General features: G+C 40.1%; 1 protein-coding gene across 4 annotated transcripts in view; it reads right to left on the reverse strand.

The window, feature by feature from the left end:
- DDX42 (DEAD-box helicase 42) overlaps positions 1-23,895 on the reverse strand; it is a 44,792-nt gene that overhangs the window by 1,839 nt on the left and 19,058 nt on the right. For 3 of the 4 annotated variants that reach the window (XM_032266006.1, XM_032266007.1, XM_032266004.1), the window contains 14 exons: positions 18,856-18,917; positions 17,325-17,361; positions 16,353-16,502; positions 12,618-12,722; positions 10,951-11,070; positions 9,719-9,895; positions 8,376-8,504; positions 7,680-7,779; positions 6,781-6,828; positions 5,669-5,766; positions 4,620-4,896; positions 3,664-3,890; positions 1,766-1,876; positions 496-594 (listed from right to left, as the gene is read on the reverse strand). In XM_032266006.1, coding sequence (XP_032121897.1) covers positions 496-594; positions 1,766-1,876; positions 3,664-3,890; positions 4,620-4,896; positions 5,669-5,766; positions 6,781-6,828; positions 7,680-7,779; positions 8,376-8,504; positions 9,719-9,895; positions 10,951-11,070; positions 12,618-12,722; positions 16,353-16,502; positions 17,325-17,361; positions 18,856-18,917 — 1,740 coding nt within the window. The remainder of the gene's footprint in view (positions 1-495; positions 595-1,765; positions 1,877-3,663; positions 3,891-4,619; positions 4,897-5,668; positions 5,767-6,780; positions 6,829-7,679; positions 7,780-8,375; positions 8,505-9,718; positions 9,896-10,950; positions 11,071-12,617; positions 12,723-16,352; positions 16,503-17,324; positions 17,362-18,855; positions 18,918-23,895) is intronic. The other variant, XM_032266008.1, reaches the window with a different exon arrangement.

The raw sequence follows: 23,895 nt of genomic DNA on the forward strand, positions 1-23,895 counted from the left end.
CGACTAGAATAAAGCATCTATGATTTGCCACATTTGTGGCTTACAATCTTATTTACCATTCAGAATCAAAAAGTTCTGAAAACTTAAAATTTTACACCAAAGTCTAAATTTAAATTTGACAGCCAAATCTGCCTTGAACTCATTCTATCGATTCACCTTAGTGTGACTATCAGTACATTTTGCTTCAGAAGTGAGCACCTTGGAGGTGGGCAACTCCACAGGCTGCTGGGAAGGGAGGGAACACACATCCTGCTGCAGAACGACAATCCCAGGCTCTGAGTGGGACTCAAGCAGACCAGCACAAGGGGTTCTCTAGATCAACTTGCATCTCCAGGTAAGCTACTGTTAAGTTTATATTCAAAATCCAAGCAGTGTGAAGACCCTAAATCTAGCAACAAGCCTACGAACCCAGCTACAACCAGGAAAACTAGGCCCTTTTGTCACTGCCCAAAAGTTACTATTTAAAACGTGTTTAATCAAATGCTTATTTCAGACCTGGAAAGCTGCTTTCATTGCTGTTAGTCGATCTCCCATAGCTCCTGTGGAAGGCTTGTAGGCCTCATAATTGCTCATTACATTGTTATTTCCTCGGTCCTAAAAAGATAAGCATATCTATGAGGATGGACAAATAACCAGGAAAGAGCTCACTGCCATAGATGGGGCCTCATTATAAGGAAAACCTTGAAGCAGGAGCTACAATGAAACTGGATACTTTTAGAAAGCTACTTATGCTTTCTGAGAAAAAGACACAGTGACAATCATTTAAAAATGTTTATGCCCTCAACACAGAAATTCTAAGAATTAATCCTGTTAATCAGATATGCAATCAGATTATGCCCAAAGTTGACCATGTATTATTTACATACACAAATCCAATTATATAAAAATTACGTTAAAGATAAAAAGGCCACCTGTATAGTATATTGTGTGACTGCTCAGGTCCTGAATCAAGACCATGGAGGGACTGAATTTCAGCTTCAACACTTGCTAGTGTAACCTTAGGGGCCTCAGTGTTGTTATCTGTACTAACTTCCATTCGGTTGTTGTGAAGATTAACTGAGCTAAAACATCGGATTGATTGGAATGGTCCTGGCACGTAAAAAGTGCTCAATAAATATTAGCTATTATGCATAATCATCATTATTACTATAATGTGGGAATCAAAGATGCCAAATTTTAACTATAATGCTCCAGAAAAGTATACTGGCAGCTTTCTTCCCTGGCTTAGAAGTCAAAGTGACAGAAAACGGGTAGTTAAGAAAGGCTACGCAAAGGGTACTTTTGTTATGGATTCTGAGGAAAAACTAGCTCCCAACTTGGAAATTCCTGACCCATTCCTGAGTTTACTGACAAGATATGGCTAGATTTTACAGTGACCCTATGGCAATATTTCCCTAGCAGCAGGCTTTTAGGCCAGGGCTGAAGGGCTTGTAAAAGCAGACTCCTGGGCCCCAACTCTAGAGTTTCTGATTTGCAAGGTCTGGGGTTGGGGATGAGTTTGTATATGCTGCTGGTCTAGGGACCACAATGTGAGATCACTGCTAATCTAGAATAATTTCCTGAGCAAGCCTTGTCAGCCAAGTACACAAAAAATGCTTCCTCAATAAAAAGTTAAAGCTCCACTGACTCAAATCAGATTAAATACAAATTTCCTTCTAGACACGGTTTTGAACTCACTGAAGCTTTCTTGGGTACATGAGACTATTCCTTATGACATTCAGGACATGGGACCAACCCTAAAGGAACTACTGTAGTCTGGACTCACCATGTTCTCAGAGCCCAGGCCAGGCCGCTCCCTATAACCTAGGCCTCCTCCACCAATGTTCAGCTTTTTTCCTTTCCCTCCTTTGAAGCGAGATTTCCGAAACCAGGCATTCTGCATTGAACAAAATTCAAGGTTAAGTCAGGGAGGGAGAAATGACCAAAGGAAGAGGACAAGGGCAAAGAAGAAATTAGGTGGGAAGGGAGAACTTTTTGCTTAATTTTCAGCCCGCACATTTACACTAAGGGAGGAACTGTTCACAGGAACCACAGATTGGCTTCTCTTTGGTAACATAATCCACCAAATTTGAAAAACAGCTGAGATCTTTATCTAAGGCTTCCTATAATGCTCCCTACCTCAGGGTCTCCTGGAAAGGAAGTTGTTCAGATAAGCTTCAAATGCAGAAGTGTCACTTTGGCTACTTCTAACTTCCTTGAAGAAAATGGACTTATTTTTCATTTCTCAAATCACCTATACATACTATTGGCCATAAACATTTGGAGCTTAAAGAACTGGTATGTTCAGAAGCAAAGGAAAAACACTATGTGAAGTGAGGCTTATCAGAATTGACTATAGGAACAGACTCCTGGAAAAGATGGTAGCCACACAACTGAAAATTTTATTTGCCCACAAAGCCTAAAAGTTTTCATTGAACTTGACGAATGCCAGAATAATACTCACCATATTTATTCATATTCTCTTAAGAATGCAGGGCGGTGGCTCACGTCTACAATCCCACCACTTTGGGAGGCCAAGGCGGGTGGGATCACTTGAGGCCAGGAGTCAACACCAGCCTGACCAACATGGTGAAACCCTGTCTCTACTAAAACTACAAAAATTAGCCAGGCGTGGTGGCACATGCCTGTAATCCCAGCTACCTGGGAAGCTGACGCGGGAGAACTGCTTGAACTGGGAAGTCAGAGGTTGTAGGAAGCTGAGACTGTGCCACTGCACTATAGCCTGGGTGAGAGTGAGACTCCATTTCAAAAAAAAGAAAAAAGCAAACATCTCTAGGGAGGTTAAAGCTTTATCCAACAATCACATATTACCAGCAAAATAAAGTACTTGAGGGGTAGGGCAGCAGGCCTGGGCAAAGTCCTGAGCACAGAACGGCTGAGGCACAAAAAGAGATGAACGAAAATGCCAAAGACAAAATGTAAAATGTGTCTCATTTAAAAGGTTATTTAGGACTGACTCTCTGTGCTCAGGAGCAGGGGAGGAAACATTCTATTCTCTCTCTTGAAGCACAGGTCCTTTACTCCTAGGACCAGAAACTCAGACACTGCCACACTGCAGCTGCGATGTACCAGTTGTGTGAGCTGGCCTAGGCATTTGACAAACTCTTAAACAGTTTCTGCTCTCAGAAAGTGTTTTGAACGCATTTGTAATTTAGGGACAGCATGGATTCAGATGACTCTAGGTTTGATTTGCTAGAATGCCTCACTCAGCTTTAGACTGGAGCACACCTGGAAGAAGGCAATCAGTGTGGTCAGAGGTCTGAGATCTCAGGCTGCAAGGAATAGTTAAGAGGCACTATACATTAATTGCTTTAAAGACACCACACATTCCACTCCCCCACCAAAAGAAAAGTTTTGTGAGGGAAGAGCAGTAGAGAGAATAGTAACCATCTTTCAGATTAAATTTACTCCTAAGTGTCCTATGGGGTAGAAATTAGAGAGATTTCAGCACAAAGGAAGCAAGAGCTTTTCAACACAGATGTTGTTGAAAGAGTGCTAAGACCAGATGAATTTTAGTATCTCACAATTCCTATCTGTACCTCATAAATCCCACATCCTTCCTGCAACCCAACTTTCCTATCAAGTTTTTATGTTATCTGCTCCAGGATTGCTAAAATGTTTTGGTTAAACCAAGATCAATCTAAAGTGAACCCAGCCCCTCACCTGCATTGCCAGATCTAGGAGTTCCTTAGAAACATGTTGATTGGCGCCTTCCAAGTTCCGGACCAGGTCACCAGCAAAATTGCTGTCCTTGGGAGTGAGTAGGGTATAGGCTACACCTTTCTCACCCGCTCTTCCTGTGCGGCCAATCCTATGGGTGTGAGTATCAATGTCTCGTGCCACATCATAGTTAATGACAGTCTTAATTGAAGGAATGTCCAGACCACGGGCTGAAATAAAAAGCAACTGAATTCTTTTATTCTTCATCTGTAGTCAAAAGATCAAAGTAAACAGAAATGCTAGTGCTCTAAGAAGTCACATTTCCCTTATCTAGGCAAAGTGCATGGGGAGTTTGGTGAGCTGAGATACAGGCATGTTAAGTCACCACTCAAAAACAAATGTCACCACCATAGATTCTATGATGCTAGGCCTTCTAGTGTAAGGGATTTTGCATTAATAATCTGGCATGCCCTCTTCTCTTGCACTGGGAATGTATTTTTAAAATGTGTCTTGAAGCTGAGTTCTCTCTCCTTTCTGTGAAAAATTACCAATGTTTAAGGGTAGTTATTAAAACTTGGCAGAACAAAGCCAGAAATCATATTCCAAAAACTCTTCTCATCCTGAGTGAAGTATGCCCAATTAACCTGTAGACAGTAAATCAATGTAAAATATCTACTATATTCAGACATACAATAGGGCATTCATTGCCTTTTTTCCCCAAGTGACTTCTAGCTGTAGGAATTCTTTGGTGAGAGAGAAATACTATACGAAAAGTGGCATCCAGAGCTCCAGACTGATCCCTGTGCTGAACTGCTGCTTCCTTGGGGATTGGGGTGGGAGTGGTCAGTCAGGCCAATAGTCTTTCCATCAGACTGTTCAGACATTACAGGTCTTATATAAGACGACACAGTACCTTTATAGCCTAGGAACTTAAGGTTGTTGAAAAATTCATACTCTACCTGCAACATCTGTGGCCACCAGGACTGGGATGTCCTTTTTCTTAAAGTCTGAAATGACCTTATTTCTCTCACTCTGATCCATGTCCCCATGGAGCAGCCCAAGATTATGACCCTCCTGCTTAAGGTTATTGGCTAGCTCTTCAGCATTGGCCTTCTTAGTAACAAAGAGGAGAACACTCCCTGAAGAGGTAAACTCCACCAGACGTCTGGTAAGCCAGTTCCATTTACTAGGTCCAGAATGGAGAATCTCCACAATCTGTGTCACATCTTCATTTGCCTAAGAAGGAAGAAATGAAATAGATGATTGTGACATTGGAGCCACAGGCCGCCACCTCAACAAGGCTAGACATTATATTTTCTACCTGCAGCAAGAAGATCTAGAACCATCCCAGTTCTCCGTGGGCGTTACTTCAGCAAGTCAAGTGCAGCTCAAACTCACCTCTCCTTTTCAATCACCTTGCTCTCCACCTAGTATACATACCTAATTTGTACAGCCCACTACTTTGTAGAGCTTTCCTTAACAATAATCATGCCAAGCAGTTGAAGGATTCTCTAAGCAGCCATAACTGAATTCCAAGTCCCAATTCAGAGAAATTTTCCACATAGCACATATGTCCAGGTAAGAAATGAAACCTGATTTTTGCCAGGCCTTTCAGGTCACCCTGTCCCCGCTGTGTAGGCCTCCTCCCACAATAACTTAAAACTTCAGTTCCAACCTAACACACAGTAGTATGCTTCCAGGAAGATCTTTTGGTTTTGAAGCCTTTTTTAAAAAACAATTATAAAGTTTTAAGACATTCACACAAATAAAAGCAAAATGAACAAAATCAACTCGTACCCATCACCTAGCTTCAATGATTGCCAACATTTTGCCAGTCTTGTTTCATCTATCCTCACAACTTGCAAAACAGCAAATCTCAAACATGTTGCCTCATCTATAAACATAACATCTTTTTTTTGATCTCAATAGTGAGAAATTAATTCTGTGTTCCATAATATGAGAAATATACTCATTAAGGTCCCATCAAGCCCTGCTTAGTTAGGGTTACCTCTCCAATATCTCCCTGCACCACTCGAATAGGGTCGATCAGGATGTCTCTGGCCAACTTTTCAATCTTTTTCCGAAAAGTTGCACTGAATAGGAGAGCTAAAAGGTAAGATATATTCCGTCAGAGAAACAATATGGTATCTTTATGAATATCCATTATGTTTCTTTGGCATTCAGGATTATGCAGTTTTATTTACATAAGCTCACCCCCCCATCCTGGCCAACACGGTGAAACCCCATCTCTACTAAACAAAAATTAGCCGGGTGTGGTGGCACTCATCTGTAGTCCCAGCTACTCAGGAGGCTGAGGCAGGAGAATCACTTGAACCCAGCAGGCAGAGGTTGCAGTGAGCCGTGATCACACCACTGCACTCCAGCCTGGCAACAGAGCGAGACTCCATCTCCCCAGAAAAAAAAAAAAAAATTGATTTACTAGAGAAAGATTTGGTCTTATTCTATTTTTATTACATTTTTAATTAAGAGAAGTTGTCATTATGGTTCAGAAAAAGACTTCTGATTTCAAATCAGCAGATCTGTACTGTACACTGCTTCTACCCACTGATAAAACTATATAATTTAGGGCAACTCATTTAATTTCTAAGCCTTGGTTTTATCATCTATAAAAAGGAACAAGTGGCTGGGCACGGTGGCTCATGCCTGTAATCCTGGCACTTTGGGAGGCCAAGATGGGCAGATCACCTGAGGTCAGAAGTTCGAGACCAGCCTGACCAACATGGAGAAACCCTGTCTCTACTAAAAATACAAAAATTAGCTGAGCATCGTGACAAATGCCCATAATCCCAGCTACTCAGGAGGGATTACAAGTAGCTACTGAGGCAGAATAGCTTGAACCCGGGAGGTGGAGGTTGCTGTGAGCCAAGATCACGCCAATGCACTCTAGCCTGGACAACAAAAGTGAAACCCCCATCTCAAAAAAAAACATAAAAGGAACAAGTTATATCTAGTGCTCTCTAAGATCCTGTCCAGCTAAACTCATTACCTCCCTCATGATTCTCACCAATACACATGATAATTTTACTTCCATAACTCTGAGTGTTTATAAGGGTCCTTTTTAAGTACAAATTTGCTTTAACAAAGGTGCTTCATACATACTCTGTCTGTCAGGACGAACATGACTTGCTATGGATCGAACCTGGTACTCTGGAAGAAGCAGAACAGTAAAATTAGTATTATAACCTGAAATACAGTTTGGGAAGCCTGAAAAAAGCTATTTCAAGTCTACACAAGAAATTATAAGAATTAAGGAAAATTAGAAACTACAGGCCAGGCATGGTGGCTCATGCCTGTAATCCTAGTACTTTGAGAGGCTGAGGCGGACAAATCACTTGAGGTCAGGAGTTTGAGAACAGCCTGGCCAACGTGGCTATCTCTACTAAAAACACCAAAAAATTAACTGAGCATGGGGTGGGCACCTGTAAACCCTGCTACTCAAGTGGCTGAGGAGAACCACTTGAACCTGTAAGGTGGAGGTTGCAGTTAAGCCGAGATTTCGCCACTGCACTCCAGCCTGGGTGACAGAGTTGAGACTCCATCTCAAAAAAGAAACAAGAAACTCCTAGACATATTATTCAGCATAAAACTGAAAAACTTTCCCTCCATCCAACCGGGGTAGGTCTAGCACTGTTCCAATCATTAAAGATAGCTATGAAGATAGGAAAACAAAGGGCCTTGAATGATGTGACATTCACCTACCCGAGAACACAGAACTTAACGTCTATGATCAAAGACATATGAATAAAAATAAAGACAGAGAAAATATTCCCCTTATATACAAAGACACTTTGAATTTTCTGAACCCAATAAAACCTAACATACTTTTCCAGAGAAAACTCCTAAAAATGTTTGTCTTAGCTATTACACTTCTACAGTCTAACCCTATCCAGGAGTATTTTTAGCTTCTCTCATGCTGAAAAAAAAGAGTCTAGAAAGACATGGAAAAAAAACTAATATTATGAGGATGGAGACAGAAGAAACTGGTATTCAAGGCATACCAAATCCCATGTCAAACATTCGATCTGCTTCATCAAACACAAGGTAAGAGACTCTTTGAAGATTGGTAGCTTTCTTTTTCACATGATCAATCAGTCGACCCTAGGAGATCCACAAAATGAACAGTAAGTATAATTATAGGCATTCACAGGGACTTTCTAAGCAGTTGTACTCCTAGCAAAAGTGCTAATTCTCTAGTCTCAGACTGTAAGATACTGGTCCAACAGCCACATTATGCACTTAGCTCAAAAGAATAGAAATTTTGAAACCTCAATTGGCTTCTTCCTTGACATTGTGATTTAAATTCTGTGGGAAAGTGGGCAGAAACATTTTTTGAGACATTCTAAAATGACCTGATTTAAAGGATATTGACAGGTTTTAATGTTTAAACTATACTCTTCTAGGCTGTTCTGACCATATAAATCTTTCTGATTCTTGATGAACTTGGTAATCATTTTGTGGGAGAGCATAAGTAAAACTATTTGACATAGAGGGAATTTGTAGCTACTAGCCTATATGTCACAAAGACTCTTAATGGACTGCTAATTTAGCCACCAAAGTGAAAACCACAGGCTGCCATTCATCAGGATATTCTCAACTCTGCTTTACCACATTTTAGGGGAAATTCCCCGCAAAACTAATCGTGTTTTCCATACCAAGGGAGGCTGAGAAGCCATTTAAACAAAAGGCATACTCACTGGGGTACACACGACAATCTCTGCCCCTTCCTGAAGGGCCTTGGCCTGCTCCCACATGCTCCCTCCTCCATACACGGCCACTGATCGAAGATTATATGCTTTTCCAAACCGCTTACACTCTGCATGGATCTACAAAGTTGTTAATAATATATTAACAAACTGTGACAATAACAAATATCTCTGTCACAACCCAAATGAAGCTCCGAAAAACAGAATGTGATGCCATGCTTTAAAATCATGGCTTTATTCATAAAGGTATAAATGAATAAAATACCATTATCACATCTCAACAGATTATCTAAAATCTTACCTTACTCATTTTATCCCCTTTTCTTCCTGATCCTGTCATTGTTTTTCTACCAAGACAAATAAATTCACCCTACAGAAAAACTGTCAGCTTATAATACAGTCTCCATATCACAAGAGATTTTTCCTCTTAAAAACAGCAGTTTTGGTCAGGTGTGGTGGCTCACACTTGTAATACAAGCACTCTGGGAGGCCAAGGCAGGCAGATCACCTGAGGTCAGGAGTTAGAGACCAGCCTGGCCAACACGATGAAACCCTGTCTTTACTAAAAATACAAATATTAGCCAGGCGTGCTGGCAGGCGCCTGTAATCCCAGCTACTCCAGAGGCTGAGGCAGGAGAATCACTTGAACCTGGGGGCTGGAGGTTGCAGTGAGCTGAGATCGCACCTGGGCAACAGAGTGAGACTCCAGTCTGGGCAACAGAGCAAGACTCTGTCTCAAAAAAAATAAAAAAATAAAAACAAACAGTAGTTTTGGCCAGGCACAGTGGCTCATACCTGTAACCCCAGCACTTTGGGAGGCCGAGGCAGGCAGATCACTTGAGGTCAGGAGTTCGAGACCAGCCTGGCCAACATGGTGAAACTGAATTTCTACTAAAAATACAAAAATTAGCCGGCTGTGGTAATGTGCACCCATAATCCCAGCTACTTGGGAGGCTGAGGCAGGAGAATTGCTTGAACCTGGGGGTTGCAGTGAGCTGAGATCATGCAACTGCACTCCAGCCTGGGCAAAAGAGTGAAACTCTGTCTCAAAAAAAATAAATAAATAAAAACAGTAGTTTTTAGGGGAAAGTACATATTTGGTTATACAGAAAATATTTAACACAAAATATTTTCCAAAACTTCCTGGCAGCACAACACTGTGAGTGAATATACTTAATGCCACTGAACTGTACATTAAAAATGGTCAAGATAATCAATTTTGTGTGTATGTTATTACAATTAAAAAAAAATTTCCTGGTCATTCTACCTCACTTCACTGGCTGGTCCCTAGCTAGTCCACATATGGAAGAAGGCATTCTATTGAAAGCACATACCTGCTGGCAAAGCTCCCTGGTAGGACACACAATCACTGCAATTGGTCCATCGCCTGGTTCCAACTCCTTCTGGTCCATTATATGAATCAACATGGGCCAAATAAAGGCTGCAGTTTTCCCACTACCTGTTTTGGCAATACCAATCATGTCTCTACCACTTAATGCCACCGGCACGCCCTGGAGAAAAAGTAAAATATAACCACTCTAAAATTTCAATTCTAAAGATGTACTGAAGCAAATCTGGGGGAAGGATAAATGACTACTAATGATATTTATTTGCAATGGAACAAAACATATCCTGGGCAATGCATACCAGTTTTGAAATAGAAATATTAGTATCTGACATTCTCATGAACTTCTTGATTTAGAGAAAATGACATCATTTTTGTTATGTGGATGTCAGCCACCATTTACAGAATAGAAACAACACCGTTTTGCTTAAAATATAGGCGGCTCACACTTGTAATCCCAGAACTTTGGGAGGCCAAGATAGGCAGACTGCCTGAGCTCAGGAGCTTGAGACTAGCCTGGGCAACACGGTGAAACCCCATTTCTACTAAAATACAAAAAATTAGCCAGGCATGGTGGCGTGCGCCTGTAATCCCATCGACTTGGGAGGCTGAGGCAGGAGAATTGCTTGAACATGGGAGGCAGAAATGGCAGTGAGCCAAGACTGTGCCACTGCACTCCAGCCTGGGTGACAGATCGAGGCTCCGTCTCCCCGCCAACCCCACACAGTTTTTTTTTTAAACAACACACACAGAAAAATCACAATTTATAATGAAGGGTTGCTAAAATGTTTTAAACCTCCCCCCCTTGAGAAGGTACAGACTATCTCATTCATATAAAGAAAATGAGAATTTCCTGCGTAAGAATGAATAAATCCCGTAATGGGAAAAAGAAGCTAAAACTTTCAGTAATGAATGAAAATTTTCAGGTCACAGACAGAGGAATTCTAGTCATTGACAGTGCTAAATACGTCCATATACAAACCTTTTTGGTTAGGTTTAGGCCTAATAAATTATTTTCTTCATATCGTATTTTCAAGATTTGTATCAGATACAAAAGAATATTTGCCAGCCATTTAGTGACTTCTTAGAGTGATAAATACCTCTATCCTTATCAATACAGTTCTACACTAAACACTGTTTTACTGCTGTGATTTGTTTTTAAAATAATATAGTCATGAAAGATTATCCTACTTTATTTTCCTTGTATTATGCTGTACTTACCTGGCACTGTATTGGAGTGGGCTGTGTGTATTCAGATTTCCGAATCTGGTGCATAAGTTGTTCATCAAACCCAAAATGAGCAAAGCTACTTCCTGGTCTAGGAGGTGCAGCACCAGAGACCTAGAGATAAAGACAACTCCCCAGAGTGACTTGTACTTCAACATTAACAGCATTTGAAGTTCAAGAATACTTACCTGGATCTAGCATTTTAGTTGGAGTATGAAGTGAAAATACAAGTCTATAAGCCAAAATCATACAATGAAAAGGCAAAACCTCAAATGGTAACAAATATAAACCTCATATTAAAAACTCCACTATAAATATTGCCAAGATAATTGTCATATAATTTTAAATGATTAAAAATCTCTTAAATCAAAATTTTCTCATAACATAAGGAAAAAAGAAAAAACGTGGTTCAATGAATTGGGAAGTCATTAATGTTCTTTCTTTTGCCATTTTGCATAAATATTAACCAGATGGTAGGAAAAAAAAACGTATCAGCCGGGCACAGTGGCTCACGTCTGTAATCCTAACACTTTGGAAGGCTGAGGTGGGTGGATCACCTGAGGTCAGGAGTTCAAAACCAGCCTGGCCATCATGGTGAAACCCCATCTTTAACAACAACAACAAAAAAAACCATATCTTATTCTTGACAATTCCAAGTAGGCTCCAAATAAGACAAATCTACATATACTGTCTACAAAGATATAATCTGCCACCTCCATTTTCAGCTATGCCTGATGAACTACATCTCACTTACTGATGGCCCAGCCACTGTGAAGCACTGTTGAAATGGTACCCAGGTGAAGAATGGAGCTTATAACTTTCATTTTGTCCCCAACAGTGGTAACCTTTGATTGATTTTCTGGTGATGCTAATATTTCCAGTCAGGATTTCATGGATTTTACTTAAAAATTTTCTTGAGGCATTGGGAAGGTGAGTAACCTCGGAAAACAGACATGCGTACACACACACACACACACACATACACATATTCCTCCTGGAAAACAGGAGTTTAAACATTGTGTAGCAACTTATAAGGTGCACACAGGCAAAAAAGGTGTCTATACTAGAGTAGATAGCATAGCATAGTTTTTCTGTGTGTTTCATTTGAAATCTACCAGCATCTTAAACCAATATGGTCAATGTGCAGCCCAAAACTTTTTGGTGGACAATTTAAAACATTCTGAAATTAGTATATGCATGTTTTCAAAAGGTATTAATTTATTCTAATTTTTAAAATAAAGCATACTACCTATAATTTGATAGACAAGTTTACCTTAATTTCAAAACATTCTAAGATATCATATGTTAACATCTATTAATCTTGTTTCCTTTTCCTTTAGATAGGGACTCCCACCCTTCATCACTAGCCCATCCAGCACAGAACATATAAAACTGATTGACAAATGAAAGAAGAAAATGATCCTATCCTCAAACAGCATCTAGAAGACTAAAACAATCAAACTAAGAGACATGAACACATCTAGAAGACTAAAAAATCAAACTAAGTGACATGAACACAGGGGATATAATAATTACTCTGGCAAAGACAGTTCAGAGACCATTAGAAAAGAAACTCAAGGTTATTAGTTTAAATAACCAATAATACTCAATCTAGGCTAATTAACATTAATAGAAGAATATTAAGCTTAATGATTTCTTACCCGAAGATTGAGCTTATGGCGGAGATCTATTAACTGCTGTGGAGTGAGGTTGGTTATCTCTTCATGCTCATTGTAAAAATTTTTTTCAAATGGTGGATAGTCAATCTGCAGGTCCAATTATTCAAAGTTAGTCTAGAATTCAAGAGTCAATCCTGTAAGTTTGATTTTAATGCAAAATAATATTTTCCAAATATTACACAAGTAAAGCCATTCCAGCTAGAAAGAGCAAAAAAATTAACCTATTTTCAACGTAGATCCTAAAAAGTACAGCTAATTTGTTTTCTATTCCTATTTTCAGTATAAAGACCAACCTACTTCTTTTTTTGTTGTTGAGACAGAATCTCGTTCTATCACCGAGGCTGTGGTGCAGTGGTGCAATCTTGGCTCACTGGAGCCTCGGCCTCCCGGATTCAAGCAATTCTCATGCTGCCTCAGCCTCCTGAGTAGCTGGGATTACAGGCATGTGTCACTGTGCCTGGCCTAACACCAACCTACTTCCTAAAGAGACTCTTAAGGAAACCTCGAATTTGAACAACCTTGAAGCAGACTAAGGATTTCTATAATACCAACGACCTCAGAGGACAGAGAAGATATTTCACCATATGACATTTAAATATATTTTAAATTTAGCTGTTTAACCTAGCTCTAGGGATTTAAAAACACTCCTAATATTTCTTTTAGAGATAGCTCTGCTTTTAGAAGGAGTTCTATTCTGTTTAAAAACATGGAGTTGTTTATAACTGTTAAAAAATGTATGGCCAAGCATTGCCAATTCCAGAGAGAGTAGAAGTCACTTCTATTATTCTTTTCATAGCTTACTGTACTAGGGATACAAAACATAAGCACATCGCTACCTATCAATTTGGCTAAATGATTTTTTATAAACTTTTTTTTCCCCTAGGCTTGTCAGTCAATAAAAACATTTTTTTTGTAAGAGACAGGGTGTTGGTATGTTGCCCAGGCTAGACTCAACTCCTGGGCTCAAGTGATCCTCCTGCCTCTGCCTCTCCAGTAGCTGGGACTCCAAGCATGTGCCACCATGCTTGGCTCTTAAGCTTATTTTTAAGAATATTAACATTCTATAGGCAGTCAAAAAACTTGTAATTCTGGATACATCAAAAAAGTTGGTGAGAAAAGTGACACTGTCTTATATTTTCGCAAATCTCTTTATTAATGTCTGACTTAAATAACTCCTACTATATTCAAATTGTTGCAATAGCTTGGCTTTATTTAAGCCTATAAGAAAATCTGGCCTCCAGGCCTGGAGTAGTGACTCATACCTGTAATCTCAGCACTTTGGAAGGCCAAAGGTGGATGGATCACTTGAGGTCAGGAGTTCGAGACCAGCCTGGCCAACATGGTGAAAGCCCATCTCTACCAAAACTACGGAAATTAGCCGGGTGTGGTAGCACGCGCCTGTAATCCCAGCTACTCAGGAGGCTGAGACAAGAGAATCTCTTGAACCCAGGAAGAGGAGGTTGCAGGGAGCCGAGGTCACGTCACTGCACTCTAGCCTGGGCGACAGAGCGTTTCACCAAGCCGTCCAGGTTTGTATCAAATTCCTGAGCTCAAGTGATCCACCTGCCTCAGCCTCCCAAAGTGCTGAAATTACAGACGTGAGCCAATGCGTCTGACCAAAAGCTTGAATGTCTATCATTGGTAATAAATACTTTCAATTGTTTTCCTTGAAGTGTCATTGATTTTGTCCAATGAAAATCGTGTTCTATGAAAAAAAGTAGCTAGTTCACCTTACAACTCAAACACGTAAGGGCTTTTCTTCAAAAGACTATCATAGTTTGGGACATAACAGAAATGCTTTATGCGCACTTTCCATTTTATCGCACAGAATAAAAAGACATGTAGTTCAAGGGTTACAATTTAATAATTTTTACTGTTTCATAAGGACATTCTTTCTTTCTTTCTTTTTTGAGATGGAGTGTTGCTCTTGTTGCCCAGGCTGGACTGCAATGGCACGATCTTGGCTTACCACAACCTCTGCCTCCCAGGTTCACGTGATTCTCCTGCCTCAGCCTCTGGAGTAGCTGGGATTATAGACATGTGTCACCACGCCCGGCTAATTTTATATTTTTAATGGAGACAGGGTTTCTCCATGTTGGTCAGGCTGGTCTAGAACTCCCAACCTCAGGTGATCCGCCCACCTTGGCCTCCCAAAGTGTTGGGATTACAGATGTGAACCACTGTGCCCAGCCATAAGGGCATTCTTAAGTGAAACTGGCTTTTTTCTTTTTTAACTGCAATGGTCTGACAGGAGAGAATATGCCTAATAGAATAGTTTGGTGCCAATGGCTTGATTCATGCTAAGGCATCAGCAGTTTTACTTATCACTGCTTTTACACCAACAATGCAAATGTTGATGCAGTAACAAAGGAAAATAATCTTGGTATGATAAAAATTGTTCGGACTTTGTAGGTTCCCTGGAAGGGGTCCTTGATCCACACTGAGAACCACTGCTCTAGCATCAGTGTATCTAAGATCTCTGCTGATATTTAACCTGGATGAAAGACTGATATTTTTTCAAGTGGGTATACTGATGTCCTCATTCCTTAAGGATCCTGTAATTTACTGGTTCCACTTTGAAGACACAGCCTCTCATCTACCCCAGATCTGGGACCAAGAGTAAAAATGCATAGCAATTTAAAAAAAAGTGCAGATGGGTGCAGTGACTCACATCTATAATCCCAGCACTTTGGAAGGCCAAGGTAGGTGGATCACTTGAGGTCAGGAGTTCAAGACCAGCCTGGACAACATGGTGAAACCCAATCTCTACTAAAAATACAAAAAATAGCTAGCATGATGGTGAGCGCCTGTAGCCCTAGCTACTTGGGAGGCTGAGGCAGGAAAATTGCTTAAACCCAGGAGGCGGAGGCTGCAGTGAACCAAGAATTGCGCCGTTACACTCCAGCCTAGGTGAACGGGCAAGACTCAGTCTAGAAAAAAAACAACAAAAAAATAAATGCAAGCCAGGTGCAGTGGCATGTACCTCTAGTCCCAGCTACTCAGGAGGCTGAAGTGAAAGAATTGCTTGAGCCCAGGAGTTTGAGGCCAGATTGGGCAATACAGCAAAAACAACAACAACAAAAAACAGTAAACACAGGCCCAAAATGTTCCCAGTTTGAAAGATGTCACAGCCGCGTGCAGCGGCTCACACACGTAATCCCAGCACTTTGGGAAGTCAAAGCAGGCAGATCACCTGAGATCAGGAGGTCAAGACCAGCCTGGCTAACATAGCATAACCCAATCTCTACCCAAAAATATTTTTAAAACATTAGCCAGGCGTGGTAGTGGGCACCTGTAATCCCAGCTACTTGGGAGGCTAAGTAAGGCAGGGAGAATCTCTTGAACCTAGGAAGCAGAGGTTGCAGTGAGCCAAGATCATGCCACTGCATTCCAGCCTGGGCGACAGAGAGACTACGTCTTAAAAAATAAATAAATAAATAAATATGTTAAGTATTGATTCTGGAAAACAAGTACAATTATTTGAAGAAAAAAAAAAGTTTTAATTCCAAAGTCAAATGTAAGTGATTCGGCTATACCTCAGAGCAAGATAGGCTATAAAGCTTCATGGAATTTGTGGCTCAACCACTTAGTAGAGACAACAAGACGCATATGCCCATGATTAAGAATACTCCACTACTGGGAAAACCTAAATGTTAAAAGTTGAAGAAAATTGTACTGGCATGAAACAAGAATCAAATTCAGCAAGAAACACCATACCTCTGAATGATCAATAGGGGGAAGTGGATCAATGATTTTTTTGGTAGGTGCAATCGGATTTCCATCACTATCATATTCTAGATTGTCTTCCTCTTCCTCCTGAACCACACCAGCAGTTGGGTTTTCTGCCATGTATCGAAAATAAGCTTCCTGCAGGAAAGCACAAGAACATAATCACACCCAAGTACAACTGAGATGTTTCTGCTTCTGTAATTAGTGCACACAGTGTACCAGATGACTGCACAGTTACAATACCTACCAAGTAGGGCAAGACCCTTCTAGTAATGATTCCTTTAACAATAGCAACATTCAGAAGAAATCAATTAAACAGTACTACAAAATGATGTAACTTGTGTAATAGAAGATTTACAAATCTGTCTCTTCCACAGCCTTCCTGGAGTGAGGTGTCTATCAACCCTGCCCAGAGCCATAGAACACATGCTGTGGCTTTAATAATCCAAGTTTGGAAGTTAACACTAATCAGAAAGGTCACAAACCTGGAAAGGGCTACCACTCACTGATTCTCATCATTCCACAACTGAACAATGGGGAAGAAAATACTAACAGGCAGTAATTAATGTTCCATCTTGAAATACAAGAACCACAAACAGGACTCTTACTAAGAGGTAGAGGTTAGATGTTACCAGAGGTCATCAGTAGATCCCATACTACTCTACTACTTGATTTAACAGAATAAACATTAATTTTGGATTTAAAAAGAAGCAAACTGAATAAAGCTCATATTTGCTTTTGATGTCATAGTTGATGAAAAATTCCATCTTCAATATAAGGGAAAGCCATGTGAATCTATAAACTACCAACTGGTCACATAGGTACAAAAGGAGCAAATCAAATGACACTCCCTGCTGAATGTCAGGAATGGCCATTTCAAGTGAAGGCAAGCTCTAGCTTGTCCCCAGTATAGACTTTGCGGATAAAAATAAAAGATAGAAATACTGCATAGGAACTCACTTGGTCATCTTCCTCTTCAATGTCATCTCGAATACCCCTGGAAAAACAAGCGGAGAAACAAACTTCCCTGCAAATGTTCCACATACCCAGCTCCATACTTACAGCAGATTAGTGTCGAATTCCATACAGCACAGGAACTCTCAACACTAACAATAACAAAGCAGCAATGAGCACACTGTAAACTATCCACCCATTATATATATGTATAGCTTCACTCTATAATCTGCAGTTTGCATTTCTTTTAAATGGGATGATATGGTACCCCTGGAAACAGTAGTTACTAACAAGGTAATCAGACATAAAAACTTTCTGAAGACAGATACCAAATGATCCTAGTTTTGTGAATCCATACAAAAAATGCGGTTGTGAAAAGCATTTCATACCAAAAAGAAAAAAAAAATTCCTACATTTGGCATATACTATAAAGAAGGGCCCAGCCTTCTTATTGTCTCCAAAGTTTCTAGCTCTAGGATAAACAGTTTTCAGCCAAAAGCAGTTACCTTAGGGATGGAGACAGAGAAAAACTACATTAACTCCTTTATGAGTTTGGGGATAAAACTTCTAAATAGTTCACATAGAGAAGGGGGCCATTACCACCTGCTATATCTATCAGGAGCTATAGGGAAAGTATCATTGCTTAGTTCCCACAACCATCTCTTTGTAATCAGACTTTCTGCCACACCTAGAGCACTTGCTATTACTAAGGCAACCAGCAACCACCACCACCAGTGTAGAGCAGGTGGAAGGGATACAACATACAGTGAATACCAAAAACGTGGCTAAACCTCCATATAGCACAGGAACGCTGGGAAGGGACTGAAGCCCTAACTGCCAAGCACGGGGAGAAAAAGTCCCACTATGCCTGGTAGAAAAAGCTTTAGGAGTTTATTAATCAAGGTAAAGAGGAGACTTTTCTTTCCCAGAAAATAAAATACTTCAAGCTCTGACTATGGTTGCTAAAGCACGATGTCACTCCCTAAATGAAATTAGGTATTAGGTATTACTACAGCCCTCCTTCTACACAGGTTTTTATACTGTGAATATTATTTTTCCATCTGTGTTGGTTGAAAAAAAACCCCATATAAGTGAACTCATGCAGTTCAAACCTGTGTTGTTCAAAATTTCAACTGTACATAGTTTTCATGATATAGTTGCCATTACTTCTCATAATCAACCATATAGGCATTAACCTATTTTATATTAATTATGAGACAAACTCAGAATAACGAGCCCAAACTTTAGTAATCATGCTCCCCTAAACTCTACTATAATTCATTTCTGTGTTTACTAAACAACTACTTACAGTCAAAAACCAAATACTATTCTACCAAAATGAACACTTTTTAATTATTGCAAATGTGAAGACTGTTGCCATCTCTATTTTTAAAGAAGTATTCAAGATATAGGAATAACTTCAAATAAAGACACTGTGTACTTCAGTATTTTTTCTTTATGAACTTTGGGGGAATAGGCTTTGCAATACTTAAGCAGTTTTCATGTAACCTTTGTGAGGAAGAAGAAAACAACTTACTTTACGTTTTTTCTTTCTTTGTCCTTTTCTTCAAGCCTCTTCATGTCTCTAGCTGCCTGATCCTAATGAAACAAAAGGCTGTGTAGAATCACATCAACTAAAAACACTGAAAGAAACAATTCTTAGATTGGAACAAGTGCCATAATAGCTTTAGCTATGTGTTTGACAAGTGCATTCTGACACAATCAAATTGCATTTTGACAATTATTTTTTAAAAAGAAATAACAAAATGCTCTACTAACATGGCTGTATATGAACTACATGATTTTTATCTGTAATAATATGCCACTCATGGAAAAATGAACAAAAATGCTTGCTTCACAAATATAATCTTTGGTTGCTTTTTATAAATTAATGATAAAATTACAGATGTAACGTACTTTTAATTCAGGCAGATCAGCTTTCCTCAAAGTGTACCTTAAGACCTTATACAACTGACTCTGGAAGGGTGGTTCTCAACCTGGGGCAATTTTGCCCCTACGCAACATCTGGCAATGTCTAGAGATATTTTTAATTTGGGAGTGGGGTACAGCTGAGGCTACTGGTTTGCAGAGGCCAAGGATGGCTGCTAAACATTCTACAATACACAGAATAGCACCACAACAAATCCAGCGCAAAATGACAACATTCTCAAGGCTGAAAACACTGCTCTACACCTACTAAATTGGAATTCTTGGGGCTGGAGCAAGTTAAATATATGTAGTTTTTACATTTTCCCTAGGTAATTCTTATATACCACAAATTGATGATCACTGATCTAAATTAATCATTTGTATTATACATTTAAAAATCAAGGTCAGAAGAATTAAGTAATTTTTCCCAAGGTTATACACATTCTGCACAACTTTTTCTCATTATAAAGCACCACGAGTTTTTCCAGCAATCTCAGATTTTTAAAAAATGCCACTAAATATACCATGGCATGGTTGAGTGTTCTATCAAACCAAATGTTCCTGATAAAGATAAATTGTTTTAAAGAGAAGCATGGCATACAAACAACCTACTTTTCAGAGGACTGAACCAGCTATAAGACTAGAAACTGAAGATGATATAAGCAATGTAACATAAGAAACAGGTCACCAACAGTGGTAGAACATATTGTTTAAGCCTACATAAATCTTTTTTCAGAACACTGGCTAAAAATAAATCATCTAGTTCAAGCACTAGAAAAGTTTATACTTCCTATAAAATTTGATGGCCTGGCACAGTGGCTCATGCCTGTAATCCCAGCACTTTGGGAGGCCGAGGTGGGCGGACCACGAGGTCAAGAGACAAAGACCATCCTGGCCAACATGGTGAAACCCCGTCTCTACTAAAAATAGAAAAATTAGCGGGGCGTGGTGGCGCATGCCTGTAGTCCCAGTTACTCAGGAGGCTGAGGCAGGAAAATCACTTGAACTCAGATGCAGTGAGTTGGGATCGCACCACTGCACTCCAAGCTAGCGACGGGGCAAGATGTCGTGTCAAAAAAAAAAAAAAAAAAAATTGGGCTGGGCGTGGTGGCTCACACCTGTAATCCAAGCACTTTGGAGGCCAAGGCGGGCGGATTACCTGAGGTTGCGAGTTCAAGACCAGCCTGACCAACAGGGTGAAACCCCATCTTAAAAAAAAAAAAATTTTTTTCTTTTTTGACATCTGGGCTGGATGCAGTGGTTCACGCCTTTAATCCCAGCACTTTGGGAGGCCAAGGCGGGCAGATCACCCAAGGGGTCAGGAATTCGAAACTAGCCTGCCCAACATAGTGAAACCTCATCTCTACTAAAAACACAAAAAAATTAGCTGGGCATGGTGGTGGGCACCTGTAATCCCAGATACTTGGGAGGCTGAGGCAGAAGAATTGCTTGAACTGGGAGGCGGAGGTGGCATTGAGCCGAGATCACACCACTGCACCCCAGCCTGGGCAACAGAGCGAGACTCCATTTAAAAAAAAAAAAAATTGACATCTGAAACCGGGAATTAATGGCAACAACACTCTAAGATCAGACAAAATCTTTATCCTAAAATATGCAACCCCCTCCTCACCATTTTTTTCTGAGGTGGGTGTCCTGTTCTGTCACCCCAGCTGGAGTGCAATGACACAAGATCAGGACGCTCCTGGGTTCAAGCGATTCTCCTGCCTCAGCCTCCTGGGTACTGGGACCACAGGTCCGTGCCACCATGCTCAACTAATTTTTGTATTTCCAGTAAAGACAGGGTTTTACCATGTTGGCCAGACTGGTCTCAAACTCCTGACCTCACGTGATCAGGCTGCCTCTGCCCCACAAAGTGCTGGGATTACAGGCATGAACCACCGTGCCCAGCCACAAGACCCCTTTTGATACTACACTAAAAAGATACCCCAAAGAATGATTCTGTACCAAAAAGATTTAATTCCCAAACAGCTTCAACAATTAAAATGCCAAGCAGAAGAATTTAGGCCATTCTTAGAAACTTTCACTCACAAAGGGCTGTGACAGTTTGTAATACCATCAATCTACATTTACACCCAGAAAATCAAGAGCTAACTTTTCTTTTAATTCATCACTATGGATACCTCAAGAAATGAGACCAGATTCTCTTGGAAACATAGCCCATTAGGAAACGTTCATATCTCTCAAGAAGATGAAAAAAACAATGCACACCGGACATCTCGAACATGACAATTCATTTTACTCCTAGGGTAAATCACTTAACATATTAATTAAATACCTACTATATTGCAAGACACATGTATGTCCTGAATTGTCTGAGTGTCTGGTAAGTATCCTGTATAGTTTGACAAGAGGCAGAAATACAGAGTGCTACAAGAACTTAGATACAGAACGATACTGCATAAGGAATATGGGGTTTGGAGATGAATTCTGGCTCTGCCACCTATTAGGTGTATATTCTTCAGTAAGGAACTTAAGTTGTTCAAAATCAAAGATGGGAAATTCAAAGACCAAACTGGAAATAAGCAAGTAAGTATATCCTTCTACAGAAACGTACTCTAATTTTTCTTATGTCACCCTGAGTGCTTTATTTTCTGATATCTGATAGAGAACCAAGTTCAGAAAAATAATTCTCCATCCTAAGAAAAATTACAATGCAGAGGCTGGGCACAGACTCTGCCTGCAATTCCAGCACTTTGGGAGGCCAAGGCAAAAAGACTGCCTGAGCCTAGGAGTTTTGCGACCAGCCTGGGAAAAAAATAATTTTAAAAAATCATCCGAGTGTAGTGGCATGCACCTGTAGTTCCAGCTACTTGCGAGGCTGAGGTGGGAGGACCACTTGAGCCTAGGAATTTGAGGTTAGAGTGAACTGGGATGGTGCCACTGCACTCTGGCCTGAGCAAAAGATCCTGTCTCAAAAGAAAAGAAAAATTACAGTGCAAGAGAAATGACAACTGGTTCTATAAACAGTGGCCTCAACATTAAGAAGGAAACAGGGATTGATGAAAACATGGTGAGCAAGGAAAGGCATGCCTTGTCTAATGCAGGCAGCCATTTGCTCAGCAACAGCCTCTTTGGGTCACACAAAAATACAGGCTTAGTGTATTGCCAGATCTTCCATTTTTCAACAGTCTGAACTATTAGACAAAATCCCCTGATTTTAAAAATGTTGGCTCACATTTTACAAAAAGCAATGTCTAAGACAAACAAAAACACATTTATCTTGGATTACTTCTTTCCCACCTCCCTTGGAGGAGAGATGTATTCTGGCTGAAGACAAGTAACTAAGAAATCTGAAAGGATTTTATTTCATAACCAATTAAGTGAACTTTTTTTTTTTAACAGACACAGTCTTACAATGTTGCCCAACCTCAAGCGATCCTCCCACCTTGGACCCGCAAAATGCTGAGTGATAGTTTTTTGCTTCATTTTGTTCTTGAGAAAGGGTCTTACTTTGTCATCCAGGCTGATTACAGTGGCATGATCACAGCTTATTACAATCTCAGCCTCCCAAGTAGCTGGGACTATAGCAGGATGCCATCACATCTGGCTAAATTTTTTATTTTTTGTAGAGACAGGGACTCACTAGGTTGCCTAGGCTAGTCTTGAACTCCTGGACTCGAGGGATCCTCCTGCCTCAGCCTTCCAAAGTGCTGGGATTATAGGTGTAAGCCGCCATGTCCAGTCATCTAAAGTGACAGTTTTTAAGCAAGGAGAATACCATGAAAAGAAACATATTATGGTCTAATTAACCTGTAGCTGTATACTACCTAATAAGACAGCAGAGAGCCTAAAGCAGGGAGAGAATTTATAAAAATGTAAAGTAGGATGGCTACAATGGCAACAGAAAGGAAAGAACAGACGCAAGGGCTGTAATAAAGATTGACAGATTTTGGCAAATGACAAGAGGAAAGACAGCATGATATACGAGAAAGAGCTAGACCTTCAGGACTACTAAGAAGGAAAAATTAGATTTGAGTTCCAGGTCTGCCACATTAAGTACCAATATAATTTGGGGCAAGTGATTTAAATTATGTTAGGGCTCTGTTCTATTATCATTTAAAAAATTATATTTATATATACATTTTTCTGCCTATTTCCCATGATTTTGAGGCTTAAATTAAATAATAAACATGCCTGATAATCTGCTTAAAAAAAAAAAAATGAAGGGGCAGTGATGAAAGGAAGAAATTAAAGCCAGTTTTAAGCTAAGGTGACTATGTAAACACTTATGTCATTCACAGAAATAGGAGAAGGAAAAGATGAGGAAGAAAAGATGATGAATAGAGTTTAAGGTGCCATTGGGACACACTCATGTAAAAAAGGCCAATATGATTCCAGAAAAGCAGGACCAAAACTAAAGTGAAAGATACAACTAAAAATGTAAATTATGCACAGAGAAGTTTTTTGTTTTTTTGTTTTGTTTTGAGATAGAGTTTTGCTCTTGTTGCCCAGGATGGTGTGTGCAGTGGCGCAGTCTCAGCTCACTGTAACCTTTGTCTCCCAGGTTCAAGCAATTCTCTGGCCTCAGGCTCCTCAGTAGCTGGGATTACAGGTGCTGCACCACCACACCCAGCTAATTTTTTGTATTTTTAGTAGAGATGGGGTTTCACCATGTTGGCCAGGCTGG

Source organism: Sapajus apella, unplaced genomic scaffold, assembly GCF_009761245.1.
Source record: "Sapajus apella isolate SASKATOON/1434 unplaced genomic scaffold, GSC_monkey_1.0 scaffold153, whole genome shotgun sequence".
NCBI lineage: Eukaryota > Metazoa > Chordata > Mammalia > Primates > Cebidae > Sapajus > Sapajus apella.